At 47.3% G+C, this 15,245-nt stretch overlaps 1 protein-coding gene across 1 annotated transcript in view; it reads right to left on the reverse strand.

Annotated features, from left to right (window-relative positions):
• LOC133346477 (ceramide synthase 1-like) overlaps positions 1-12,164 on the reverse strand; it is a 59,319-nt gene extending 47,155 nt beyond the window's left edge. The window contains exon 1 of the mRNA XM_061558088.1: positions 11,558-12,164. Coding sequence (XP_061414072.1) covers positions 11,558-11,845 — 288 coding nt within the window. The 5' untranslated portion in view covers positions 11,846-12,164. The remainder of the gene's footprint in view (positions 1-11,557) is intronic.
• Between the last annotated feature and the right edge of the window lie 3,081 nt (positions 12,165-15,245).

Raw genomic sequence — 15,245 nt, forward strand, 5'->3', positions numbered from 1 at the left:
CTTTTATAAACAATTATAACAATGTCTTTATCCTGTGTATATTCTGCATTTGCCCCGCAAAAGGGTAATTTCCCAAAAACATTAGCCTCCTATTATATGCATACTGTTAAGTTTCTAGTTTATTTTGTGTAACCAGATGACAACTCAAGAGCCCAGGATAAGTCTCATTTGCAAGAGTGGCCTGGGGCATTAGTCTGCCAGTAGGTGACAATGATTGCTTTTGTATATAATCCCAATTGAGTACATTTTTTTAATGGGTCATTTTCGAATTTGACTACTTTGGACCCTGACGTCAGCACACACAGTGGTCTACTCTATTGAATGACAGCATGTGATCTTTAACGTCCAATGTAAATGATGATGGTTATTCTACCAGCAGTAATAATCAGGGCAGGCTGCTGGATTCGAACTGTAAACATTTGCAAAAAGTGGCAAACGTGCTCCCACGAGGCCACGTCACCAACAGTGCTTTAGTGTTCTGCTACCTGCGCTACTGGGTCGCGTTAGTGTCAGCAGCGACGCCGATGAGGTGTTCTGGACCTGCATTGCGAACCATTCAGGGCACTGTCTCTTTAGTTTTATTATCCTGCAGAGGACTTCCATGTTGGCTCCTTTTTATGGGCATCAGTTATTTTATAAGCTCATTAAATACTGTACTGCGTTTTTTGTATTGATTTACATAATTCTCAATTAGTATTTAAATTTGCTTCGCGTGTTTGGTGGGCTTTGAAAGGCTTGCACTATTGGAAGCCATTTCTTGTAATGATGTTTTGATTTTGACGTATTGCACATTGCCACATTTACATAAAGTACTGCCAAATTATTCCTCGTCTAGAGCACGTTTAATACAGCCAGTTTTGAACATCACACAGGATTAACATTTTTAAATGCAAATGAGTCACATAAAGTATACATATATATGACTTTGTGAGCGTAAACACAAGTTTGTACGCTCGTTTTATGTTTTGCTGAAGGGCACAGCAGGTTGCGGGTCACCACACCAATATTTCGGTCAACCGCGGTCCACAAACATACTGCACTAGACGGTGCTGTACTTACCATTAGGATCAGATCACTTCGATCACTGACATTCTTTTTTATGCATCACTTTGATGAGTGGTCGCAGGTTAAATTCTCAAACCCTTATTCCGCCGAGACCTAAACAGATTCTAAATCTCGTCATGGTAACGTGGCTCTACTACCTCCTGCTCAGGGCCACCAATGCGGAGCAGTGCTGCCCAAAGCAGCACTTTTAGGACGATACCAGTCATAGCTTGCTATAAAAAAACAATCTCTTATAACCTGTCACGTAACTTACATATGCAAATTGTAAACTCAACACCGTTATTCAGAAATGTAGCTCATGATATGAAACATTTGGAGTTCCTATGATACATTATTCTTTTTCTTTTACTCGAGTATTTTTTTCCACCTACTGCTGGATGAAGGATCTCCCATGTTGTGTCACTCATGGGGGTTGTTTGACCATACTTCACAACATTGGTCAATGGTGGGTTTATGAGGTGGGAAGGACTACAACCGGTTTAGATATCACTTGTGACTGATGCGATCCATGGCCTGGAATGCAACTCAATAACTTCAGGATGTTAAATTTATGCATGGCCTCATTTTTATTACAGGATTTATTTATTTGTCTTCTTACCACAATGCAATGAAGAGCAGAAGTGCAACGTATCATTAACACTGCATTGTAATAATAATACTTTCATTTTACATAGCGTCATTCATGCTAACAGCATCCCATAACACTGTACAGGAATTATATATGAGGACCAAATCCCATATACAGCCACTACCAAGCAAATGAAAACCCTGCTACCAAGCAAAATTTAAACTTGAATAAACTAATGAAGAAATGGCACCAAAATAAAAAGCACAAACAACAAAGTTATTACAACAAATAAATTAGTCCATTAGGTCACATTAAAAAAAAAACATTTATACTGGAGTCAGTGAAGGTTCCAGGGACTGGCTGTTATTCAGAGCTGAGAGAGGGTTGGAAGATTTACAGTCCAGTACTGATAGTAATATAGGGTAGTTGGAGACTGCAGTTACCATAATATATGGAATTACTCATTCAAAGTTTGAAGATTTGACATTTGGGAATTGTATCCTGGATATAACTCAAACGTCTAAGCGAATTACCATAACTGTTGTTCTTATGATGAATTATGAAAAATATGAGTCTCACTTTAGTTTTAAGCAACATGTGTATTCCTACTATCTACTTTTCAGAATGCTATGACTTGTCCTTGTGTTGTAGCACCTAGAGATCCAAAGACCATCCGTATAGCCGTACAAAATTTTGGGACAAGTGCTGTCAGCGAGCGAATATGGAAGCCCGTGTGGAACACAAAGGGGTGTGGTGTAGCCAGGAGCATGCTCGGCAACATGATTCCCCAGCACTGATGTTTCAACCCCACTCTAGGTAGGCCATTTAAGGCCAAGTCAACCAAATAGAAACCCAGGACAAGTCCAGACAGGACTAGCCACTCGTGGTTGCCTGTGATCAGCAATCTAACCCAGGTGCAGGAGGCTAACCACTGTGCTATCACTGCCCAGTGTATTGTATAACTATTTACACGTACATAAGTATTGCACGTTTCAAAAGCAATACATGTTGACACGAAATATAACCCTGTACATACAGTGGTGCAAACGAATTATTAATGGAATATTTATTCTGCATCGTTTAAACACCACGCAGGCATCTCGAGCTCTATGACCGCCAGCCGACAGTGTGAGACTCTGCGAGCTTGTGGCCTTTATAGCATCCGTACAAGAGTAGGCATGTTGGAGTTTGAGCAAACACGATACATATCCAGAGCGTGTCATTAAGCATTTCATGTTCTCCGCTGCCCCAGCCTCGTGTAGCAGCAGCTGCAGTGCGTGCGTGCATTCGTATGTACGTTCGGGGGCTTTCACAAGCGCCACATTACACTCCCAATTGTTGGAGGCAAAGGAGAGGGGGGGGGGCTTGTATTTGACCAAGTGGAGGCAGCTGTCATAACCCTAAGGCGGCGGAAAGACAGAGGCCAGGGAGTGGGCTCCACAAGGGGTAATGTCGTGCCACAGTCTCAGGAGACCTGGGCACGGTGGTACCAGCCAGCTATGGACCTGGCACACTCGTTGCGCACGCTATGTCGCATCTTTGCCCATTCCACCGTGCATTCTCTGCGTTCACAGCTTCACCCCCGATTGCGTTCTGCGAGTACGGCGTCGCGTATTTGACCGTGACAAATCCGCCCCGGCGAATTGGCCGCCCACACCGCCGAGTCAGCGTTTGCGCGTGCTGTAACTATCAATTTCCAGAGATGTTCCAAAATCCCAACGTCCTCGCACGCACCAAGTACAGGCTGTGCTCCTATAACACATCTTTTCATAACACGAATTGAATACAACGCGATGAATGTACGAGGGAACATGTTTTTGTTAGAACGTGGATGCGAATTGGACCTAACGCGAGTAGGAATAAGCGGTTGTACGGCTGCCTCGGCGTAGCATCACACAAGACGGGATGCTGTTGGATGCTTCTAGATGCTACCCACGCACCTCGGTCTTTGTTCAGCCTGCACACGCATCTCACTTGTTATCACGGACTGTGCTTTACTCTATATTATATATAATTTATTATAACTCTATTCCCGATCTCACGTGCGTTCGCTTACTTCCAGAGCACGGTACGGCATTCACACATGTTTAAAGCAGTTTGCCCTTCATTGTTGTCCAGTCACTTATTTGTGCATGGGTCTTGTAACCTGTCGTTTTCAATAATTCTTCGTATATATATATCCGACCATTTCAATATCCACCTACATCTAAATCCCCCCCCAGCAAGTCTGATATGCGACGCTGTACTATTATTGCCACAGTATTCACCCCCAATGTAATTTTGCATGCTGTTCCGATCTGTTAAATGGCCCACGCCATTACAGTATTGAAATTCATTTAACACGTGTAAATTATAACGCAAAAAAGTAGGTACAATTGCATATTCTGTCACAAAGGAGGGTTTAAGAACGATTCAATCTACAATGAAGCCTAGTCATGCACGATGCACAGGCGCACTCAACATTATTTAATAATAATCGTACATTATTTATGCCGTGTCCCATTATGAGACTGTCCCCCGCCATCGAAATTTGGAATTTCCCCCACTGCCTAATCAGAAACGTGTGCTGTCGCAGTACTTGTTTGAGCATAGAGACACTCACGGTATCACTCAGCTAGTGCTTTAGAGTATTACATTGTTGGAGCAATACCCACAATCAGCTAATGTACCAAAAAACGCATAAAATCGATTCACCTGAAATGCCCCCCCCCCCCTCCCCATATTGCCATGTTTCAGAAGCCAAGCAGGTTTTGAACCTAGTTGTAACCTTGGTGGGTGACACGAAGTCAAACACTCCTTTATGATATTGACCAAACATCCCAAAGCAAGGTCCTCTTGAACACGAGTCGTCAAACTCCGTCATACTTTGCTGGGTAAATAGTTACCATAATCATTTGTGTTACCGCATCCACTTGGGCAGGACATGCCACTCGAAGGGATGACGATGGCTGATGATCAAGAATAATAACGGAGTGGCAGGTAAGGAATGGGACGTTCGAAAGGACGTTCACCGAGGACGTGGAGAAATAAATTTGGTTCATGTGCCGGTGCTAGGTGGATTTTTACATCGCGCAGGATCGTGAGATGTGGAGGTGGTGGAGGCTTGCCGAGGTCTTAATCCAGCGGTGAATTGGCCATGGCTGGTGATAATGATGATGAATGCGCTCACATCCTCTGGCTTTAACACTGCACTCTTGTGAACCCCTTTGAGGCTAATTTGAACTGAAGTCACGAAAGTTGGCGTCATGCTAATGATGAGACTAATGATGACGATGATCGTTTTCAAAAGTGCCTGGATTGTCCCTGCATGAAGGTCAGTCCGTCCGTGCCTCTTAATGTTTTGCCTGGTCACACGAGATGGGTCCCGGGTTGAAAACGCATACCCTCGATATCCCGAGGGTGCCTGTTGCCACCTTTAATGCGGGGGGAGGGGAGGGGAGGGCAATTAGTATTGAAGGCGACGATGCCGGGGGGCTCATTAGAATAACAAACGCTGTCTCATGCTGCGTGTGACTTCATCTGCACCCACCACACGCAGCCAAACGTAGGAAAACTCCCCTCCCAACAACCAACCCACCTTACCCCCTCCATCCCAACAGAGTGAAATAAATGACCACCGCACCCCAATCATCGTCACCCCTTCCTCTCTCCTCCATCCTCTTCCATGCCATCCATCACGCGCGCGCACAAGACTGCACACGCCGCCTCCCCACACCCCCGTGTCCCAACGCGGCGTCCCCGACATAAATGATTGAGCCACACTCGTTGATTTTCTGGGCACTGTCACCGTCCGGGTTAATGTGCTACCACACCGATCACCCGTGCTATGCGGTTTGCTACGATCATGCGAACGATCAATGTCATCGTCGGCCTTTAGTCAATCCACTGCTGGATGAAGGCCTCCCAGAGCCGCCGTCGTTGCCGCAACCGCTCACGGCCCTGCGATGCAACAATCCGTCCAACACCTTACACGCGAGCTGATATCATCGCTCCGGTGGGCGATGGAGCGATTGAATCGGCTCACCTGCAGGTCTTGGTCGTACAAACGATGAGTGTCGAGTAGATGGATGAGTAAATCGAATTTGTTTGACTGGCTCAAGACCTCATTGAGATGTGTACCCGTTTCCAAAGAGAAAATGTAAATATTTATATACGGATACGAATCGTAAATTACTTCCCGTTTGTTAACCGGCTGCTGTGAGGATCTCATCACACCGCTCTCGTTGCAGGGATTGTTTGACCATACTTCACCGCGCGAGTTAGTGGAAGGCCGGGGTGCAGGACCAGTTCAGACACGACTCGCCGCTGATGTTAGCCGTGGCCAGCAATCCACCTCGAGTCGACGGGTGCACAACTCAGTGCAGATACCTTGTGCGGTTTAGCCTTTCAAATAATCAAAACAAACACACGAGTTCAATCCATATCACAGCTTCCAAGCCCCGGGCATAGGAGGTGGCGTTATTACCACTGTATGTGGAATGATGGTGCAGTGGTTAGCGCACTGCCCCTGATGAATCTGACGACCCAAGTGTTGTGCCCTGCCATGGTTAACATCAATAGCGAGTGATATCTGAACCGGTCCTGCCTCCACCCATTAATCAAGCCCCATTGACAGGTGTGGTGAAGTACAGTTTGTTGAAATAACCCCAATGACCCCCCCACAGTGTGGGGAGGTGTTTATCCAGCAGTGAATTGACAAAGGACCTGTATAGTATTGGTATAGTTTTGTTTAGATAACAGATAGTCCCCGAGTTACGATGCTCCGACTTACGATATTTCGATCTTACGATGGCGATACGACAAAATTTGAAAATATTTTAAATTTCACGCAGCAGGCAAACGCAGCAGCGTACAGTACAATATGATGCGTTACGATACGTTCAATGCATGTATGATATGTAGCTTTAGCGATTTCATTTTAGGGTTACCACGATACGATACGTTCAATGCATGTTAAAAGTTTTTTTTATAGCAGATAGGATTGTTTCCTGAAAAAAACTTCGAATAAATTGCATTTTATATAGGTAGGCTAAGAATTTACCTTGTTTTTTTACTTAACATTTGACTGCTCTGTTTTGCTAAATTATCACCATTCTTTAAGACTCCTGGGTAGGCGAGACCATCTTCGACTTACAATATTTTTGACTTACGATGGGGGTCGTCGTAACGCATCTCCATCGTAAGTCGAGGACTACCTGTATTTGGCTGCTATACATTTCCACAAGATACGTCACTTCGTTGAACTCTTATCATTTGTGGCCAGGTAGCTTCTGAAAAAGAACTAATTGGTCAGTGGGCTTTACCTGGTAAAATTAAAAATAGTTTAGTTTTCATTATATTATCTAATTTAGTGATTTGTTTACCTGTACTTTGCACTCCTATCGTTTTTGCATTGTTTGTTAATGCAAGTTTCTAACCCGCTCCTACTGGACATCTGTGAGAAAGAGCTTGAAAGCTCATAGGATTTCTCCAGGATAAATACAGATTCTGAATTAAATAATCTCCATTCAAAGGGGTACACATCTCAAGGGGTCTTTTACCATGTTAAACAAACTTGATTCACTCGTTCGTCTACTCGACACGTATCGTTTGTATGGCCAAGATCAACACCGTCACACGAGCCGATTACATCGCTCTACTGGGAGATGGAGCGTCAAAGATGTTGGCTGGATTGTCACATTGCAGGATCGTGAGGAGGAGGAGGAGGTGGCAGCAGCCCTGGGGAGGAGGCCTTCATCCAGCAGTGGATAGACCAGGGTCCGATGATGACGATGGTGCTTTGTACAATCGGGACAACTCGATATGGAAAGATTGATCGGTAGTAATTAGCACAATAAACATTCATCGCAAACCATCTCCTCCGAGTGGGACGGATTGTTAACATCGCAAGATCGCGCAGAGATGGTAACAGCTTGGGGGAAGATTGCATCCATCTAGCAGTGGATCGACAGAGGGCAGCGCACTTATCATTATGATGAAACAACATGCGGCGTGAGAATGCGTGCGTGGCTGTGTGTGCAGAGCGGTGGTGCAGCGGTTAGCGCGTTTGTGCCAGTGACGATTATCTGAACCGGTCCCGGGCCTCCCCTAGGTCGACTCAACCTCAAATGAGACAAAGGCGGTCAGGCGTGGTGCTGGCCACCCACCCCCTCGTGTACCGTTGCAGCCTTCATAGGTGCTCGCTAACAGCACTTGCCCCTACAGTCTGTTAAGGCTATATGGGGGATCTTTGTCTTTTGCAGTGCGTGCCCCTGGTGCCGTTATTTGCCCAAGACCGGCGCCTTTCAAAACTCGTAACCCTTAATTGCTACACACATGGCGTTTATTATGCCGTGCCAAGGATATGTCAAATATATCTTGTGTCGCAACTCTTGTTGTGTCTAACGTGTGTGAATAAATGTGTGTGATCATAGACTATTGCGTGTATGGGCACAAGTGTGTGTGTGTGAGCATAAATGTGTGTGTGTATGGCGCAGTAGCGGGCACAGCTGGTGTGCATCGACCGGTCATCTCAGTTAGCCAACCCATGGCACCTGCTGGGTCTGTCCCGAGACCTCCTGCACCTAGCCTGGCACAGTAGGGGGCACAGCTGGTACATCTACCGGTCATCTCAGTCAGCCAACCCGAGACGTCCTGCACCTAGCCTGGCACAGTAGAGGGCACAGCTGGTGCATCTTCCAGTCATCTCACTCAGCCAACCCATGGCACCTGCTGGGTCTGTTCCCGAGACCTCCTGCACCTAGCCTGGCACAGCAGGGGGCACAGCTGATGCATCTACCAGTCATCTCATTCAGCCAACCCATAGCATCTGCTGGGTCTGTCCCGAGACCTCCTGCACCTAGCCTGGCACAGTAGGGGGTACAGCTGGTGCATCTACCGGTCATCTCAGTCAGCCAACCCGAGACGTCCTGCACCTAGCCTGGCACAGTAGGGGGTCCAGCTGGTGCATCTTCCAGTCATCTCAGTCAGCCAACCCGAGACCTCCTGCACCTAGCCTGGCACAGTAGGGGGTACAGCTGATGCATCTACTGGTCATCTCAATCAGCCAACCCATGGCACCTGCTGGGTCTGTCCTGAGACCTCCTGCACCTAGCCTGGCACAGTAGGGGGCACAACTGGTGGTGCATCTACTGGTTATCTCAGTCAGCCAACCCGAGACCTCCTGCACCTAGCCTGGCACAGTAGCGGGTACAGCTGGTGTGCATCTACCGGTCATCTCAGTCAGCCAACCCATGGCACCTGCTGGGTCTGTCCCGAGACCTCCTGCCAACAGCGAGCACTTCGACACTTCACGTGGCAGCCTCAAAGTGCACCTAGCCTGGCACAGGCGCCGTGGCGAGTGGCGGGTGTTGGTGTGGCGCAGTGGTTAGCGCACTGCGCTACGAACCAGACTAACATCGTTGGCCAGTGGTTTCAGAACCCTGCCCTGGGCCTCCCTCTATGTTGACTCGGCCTAAAATGAGTACCTCGTGCGTTGCATAAACGTCATTATGCTGGGAGACAAAGACGGCCGGGCGTGTTGTTCGCCACCCCCACATTGTACGACGTTCCAGGCTTCTATTGGGACGCTCTCTCAGAGCACTTGGCCGAATGCTCCACGAGGCTACGCCGGGGAATTTTGTCTTTAAACTCTCCGCGTGTGCGTACACTGAACATCTGTGAAAAACAATACATTAGTGTTGTGTAATTAACATTCTTGTTGATTCATATTGCAGACGTTTTTAATGTCCCTGGGACGATTTGTATTGTGAAGGGCGCTAAATTAAATAACGTTTGATTCATTGATGAAATCTTATCCATAGCATCCCCCAAGACAATTTTAATTACACAACACTACTGGACATCTGTGAAAACTGCTGGACATCTGTGAAAAAGAGAATCGTAGCTCATCGGATTCCTCCAGTCGAAATAAATATTCTGCATATGCATATATATTAGGGCTGAACGATTGGGGGGGAAATATCTAATTGCGATTTTTCTGACATCGAGATTTGATTTGCGATAATTTTTTTTAAAGTCAAGCTTCAGTGCAATATTCACAAGCATTACCACATACCATCAAAATATTAACTGCTCTATATATTCTAATGCAAGGATGAGAACTTAAAAGATATAAATTGCTTTCAACATGTATTTATTTTAAAAAAATGTAAATAGAACAATCAAACATATAACAATTACTAAGTTAAATAAATAAAGGTATAATAATAAAATAATAAAACAATTCCAATAAGAAAGTAAAAGGACTTTTCAAATCGCAAAAAAATCGCGGCCTTTGCGATTCGCCAATCGCATTGTTTCAAATCGCGATTTTCATTTGAAATCGATTAATCGTTCAGCCCTAATCGATATCCATTTAATGCATACGTATTTAAAACAATGACGTGTCTACGCATACAATTGAAATGTACATGCGTGTTGGTGTACACGCGTGTTGGTGTACACGCGTGTTGGTGTACACTCGTGTTGGTGTACACGCGTGTTGGTGTACACGCGTGTTGGTGAACACGCGTGTTGGTGTACACGCGTGTTGGTGAACACGCGTGTTGGTGTACACGCGTGTTGGTGTACACGCGTGTTGGTGAACACGCGTGTTGGTGAACACGCGTGTTGGTGTACACGCGTGTTTGTGTACACGCGTGTTTGTGTACAAAGATGCGTATCGTGTAACGGCCCATTTTATGAAAAATATTGGCCGCATTATTGCATGAATCATTTGGCGAATACTGCGATGGCAGTGGTGCACAAGCACAAATACTGATGTTGTTGATGTTGCCGGGTGTTTTTTGTTGTAACGTTCGTATGTGTAAAAGCCAACACACGTGGTTGTTATTCGAGTACAGCTGTTGGCAGGGATATAGTTTGCAAGCGGGCAAATTACTCAATTGGAATGTATGGAACCAGCAGGATCCTCCTGCAAATAATATAGAGAGACTCCTGGGTACACAATCGTAATCATAATAATAAGGCTTCTGGGGTGAGAGGGTGGGGGAGCAAAATCCCGATTGCAGCCAGAGGCTAAAACATTGGGAAGAAATGAAAAGATAAATTGGGAGAAAGACGAGACACTTCAGTCTGGGCTGGGCAACCAGAGAGATTCTGACAGCTGCATGATGGGGAGGGGGGGGGGTCATAGGTTTACAATAGATGGCGCATAGGATGACCATACTTCACTACGCTGGTCAACGTGGGTGGGTGAAAGCGTGGAGGATTAGGGAGGGGGGGCAGAGCAGGATCGGTTCTGACATCAATGTTCTTCACCGGAGTGAGTCTTTGGCTGGGAATGTAACCCGCTCGGCTCGCTGGCTTCATTGCGCAGTGTGCTCAGCAATGCGTCACCCACTCCCTCCGCATTTTTTACGCCAACACACGCGCATAATGTGCGCGCATGTGTGGATGCTATGTGCACGTACCGTATAGTACGTGTATAGTATGACCAAGTGACCATACAAGCGCCCACACATATACACACACACGCATGTACACACAACAAAGATACAAAGATCCCCCGTATAGCCTTAACAGACTGTAGGGGCAAGTGCTGTTAGCGAGCACCTATGAAGGCCGGAACGGTACACGAGGGGGTGGGTGGCCAGCACCACGCCCGACCGCCTTTGTCTCCCTAGTGGCAATGTTTACACACCGCACCAGGTACTCATTTGAGGCTGAGTCGACCTAGGGGAGGCCCGGGACCGGTTCAGATAATCGTCACTGGTGTTGGCCGTGAGCGGGAATCGAACTCGTGTCGCCGGGTTCATAGCGCAGCGCGCTAACCGCTGCACTATCGCTCCCCATGCGTGTGTGTACACACACACGCATGTACACACACACGTGCGTGTCCACCACGTGCGCGCGCGCCCGTTCCACCCCGCCCCCCCATCCCCCCTCTGCACCACCCCGCCCGTCTCTCGGTGCGTCTCCTACCCCGAAGACCTTTTCCGTGGCGGCGTGGCGAAGCAGCGTCCATCCCAACGCGAGCCCGAGCAGAATGGCCGCGTCGGAGCAGCTGACGAAGGCGCTCTCCCCAAGGGCGTCCCAAGCCCCCGCGTAGCCGCAGCCGGCGCAGTCGCGCCACGCCCGACGCCACGTGCTCAGGGCCAACGAGAAGAGCTCCACGTAGCCCGGCATCTCCGCAGAAGCATCCGCGGATTGTGAGATTCCCGTGCCGCTGCTTGTGCCGGGGTTGCTCGGCCACTCGTCCTCCTCCGCCATGATGAGATTGGCGAAAATGAATCGAGAGAGTCGGGGGGTGGTGGTGGTGGGAGGATGAGTAGCGGAGATGGAGAGGGGAGGTGACGTGGTTGATGGCAGCGGGCAGAGAAGATTGTGGCCGTGACCCGGTCCCGTTGTGTTCGAAGCGGAGAGGGGCAATGGTGGTTCGGCGGAGGAGTGGAAGGGGGGAGGTGTCGGAGTGGAAAGGGAGAGGCTAAAGGGATGGGGAGGGATGTCCGTGCCTGCGGGAGGCTTGCGGGGAGGGGATCTGGGCGCAGGGTGAGACGGATTGGGGAGTATTTAAGGGGATTGGCGAGCGCAGTGAGTGGCTGGGTCCCCTGTTCGCGTTGTGATCGCCGCCTTCTCAAAGGGCTCCCCCCCCCCCTGCCCCAGAGTGATCAGCCGTGGCCGGGATTATTGAGACGCGGCCACGTTTCCTGTTGTGAGTAGCGCAGTGGAAATTTAAAAGAACCTCCCCACGTATTATGCAAGATTGGTGGCAAAAATCTGCGGCTTGAGCTGTAACATCGGCTTAATATTTTAATGTTTCCTGGAAAGTTGGTTATTTCTACCATTGGTTTTCATCGTCTGTCGTGCTATTGCACTTCATGTATGCTGGAATTTTCATTTGCAAGGTTGCTGCGGCGGCTTATGTGGATATATTTATTTTAAATGAGTCGATTTAATGCCGTGGTTAAACCATGCTCAATATTCATCGACAGCCCAACCTCGCAGGCAAACAAAACAAGACAGTGCATTATCAATTACTGAAGGTTCGGTCACATTGCTAAGGAACGTGTCTAGAATGCATAAAGGAATACGTTGATCAGATTAGTTATAAAAATATCCATATGTTCGCTGCAGGCTAACGACGTTGAGTAATAGATACATAAAGCCTGATTTTTTTTCACGGTTTTACTTGATTCCTCTGTCTGGGTCAAATCTTGTAATCAAAATTCCGTCCACTTCCCGTTGTCCAATCAATTTCACATTTTGCACACCTACTCAGATCCAGTGACAATGCATGGTTGTATCAAAATCGGAACAAATCAATCTGCTACTTTAAAGCAATTCACATTTTGTATGGACGCATGGTTTATTAATTATATATTTTGTGTGTAGGTCAAAAACGCCGCGGTCCCTAAACTGTGAAATCGGTGCCACGTGGCGTGTCCCACCACGTGGCGTGTCAGGCGTAGACACGTGTCGTGTCTCACCACGTGGCGTGTCAGGCGTAGACACGTGGCGTGTCTCACCACGTGGCTTGTCCCAGGCGCCATTGACGCACTTCTCAAAGACCGTGAGTTTAACAAAGTTTGCAGTCGAAACGTCGTGAGAATTTTGTTTTATATTTTTATTATTTTATTGTTTCCCTTCTACGTGACTTTACCGAAAGAACCAAGAATATGAATCCCTGCAGTCACGAAAGCTTTAAATCGAAATTTTAACCAAGTTGTTAATAAACCCGTTTTAAAAAAAAACATTTTTAACGAGTTTATTTGGCTTTTGTTCATGTTTAACTCGTGGTGGACAGGATTTCGCTGTTATATCGCCTGCAGATTTATCCGGAAACCATCACCGCAGCTTCAAATATAAAATTACGGTTTCCCAAGGTCTAATTTCGTGGCAGCGCTCAAACGATTAAAACAACTTTATTTTACCAAGCAAGGCGCACTGAAGATATACATCACTTTTACAAAAGCGACCTGAGCACAAATGATAGTTCAACGAAGTGGCTGACCATCATGTAGAAATTTCTAGCAGCCAAATACTCCAAAGGCATGTCTCTTAAGGGTGGAGGGGAAAAAACCGGGAGGATCTGGAGAAAAATCCTCTCTCTTAAGTGTCCTTTCCACAGGGAGAACATGCACACTCCCAAATATACAGCAGGGGCTGGGCTCGAACCAATGCCCTCCTGCATACCAGGCGAATTGGTTGACATCTCATAGATAGGGTCACACGTGGAAGGGACATACATACAAAGATCCCCCGTCTAGCCTTAACAGACTAGGGGGCAAGTGCTGTTAGCGGGCACCGATGAAGGCCGGGACGGTACACGAGGGGATGGGTGTGGCCAGCACCACGCCCGACCGCCTTTGTCTTCCCAGTGACGATGTTTACACACCGCACCAGGTACTCATGTTGAGGCTGAGTCGGCCTAGGGGAGGCCCAGTACCGGTTCAGATAATCGCCACTGTGGTGTTGGCCGTCTACGAGAATCGAACTCGGGTCGCCAGGTTCATAGCGCAGCGTAGCGCTAACCGCTACACCACCGCTCCCCACGACACACAGACATACACACAGACACACACACACAGACATATACAGACATACACAGACACGCAGTTGCCCCTCTCTTAAGTGTCCTTTCCAAAAACAGCATTCGCCACTAAGTGGCGGTGACGTCACCACGACGCTTGTGCCAGGCTAGGTGCACCTTGAGGCCACGTGAAGTGTCAAACGCCCGCTGGCAGGAGGTCACGGGGCAGACCCAGCAGGTGCAACGGGTCGACTGATTGAGATGACCGAGATGACTGGCTGATGCACCACCTGTGCCCCCTACTGTGCCAACTTGCTGTGCTTTAGCCACCCGGCGCTCCGCCCGTTGTTGTGAGCATCGCTCCTCCGCCCTCTGTTGTTGTTGGAGGGCGACTGCCTCCCACTGCCCAGTAGCGTCCAAAAACAGCACACATCACATCCCCCCGTGGACACATGGTGGCTTTCCGGCCTGCCCCGGTTCAAGCTGTTTGCAGTCACCAGAGGACACGTGCGCAAAGACGCCGGCAATGAAGAATAATTCTAGATTTGAAGCTTTCGTGACTGCAAGGATTCATACTCTTAGGTTTTTTTCGGTAAAGTCACGTAGGTGAAAATAAATAAATAATAACATAATTGAAATAATAATTGAAATAAAATAATAAATCACGACGTTTCGGAGGCAACACAAGTCTCCTGATGACGGAGACTTGTGTTGCCTCCGAAACGCCGTGATTTAATATTTAATTTCCATTATTTTATTATAAAAATATTTATTCCTTTTATTTTTTATTTTTCTTATTTATTTTTACCTACGTGACTTTACCGAAAAAACCGAAGAGAATGAAGAAGAACTTGCACGGAGAGGAAGGAGCCACCACAGGAAAGCAGACCGCCCTATCCGGGATATTTCTGGACAACATCACCCACGTGGGGGGGGAGGGGAAAGAGAATCAGAATATTCATTTCTACTGGAGGAGGAATCCGATTAACTATAAAGCTCTTTTTCACCGATGTCCAGTAGGGGGCACAGGGTCAGAACCTTACAACCAACAATCCTAAACACGACCAAGTGCAAAGTATAGGAAAGGTAAATAAATCACTTTTTTTTAAACAAATATGCAAATAAAACTAAACTATTTTT

This window comes from Lethenteron reissneri, chromosome 24, assembly GCF_015708825.2.
Source record: "Lethenteron reissneri isolate LAM-NWPU_2019-01 chromosome 24, ASM1570882v1, whole genome shotgun sequence".
Lineage (NCBI taxonomy): Eukaryota > Metazoa > Chordata > Hyperoartia > Petromyzontiformes > Petromyzontidae > Lethenteron > Lethenteron reissneri.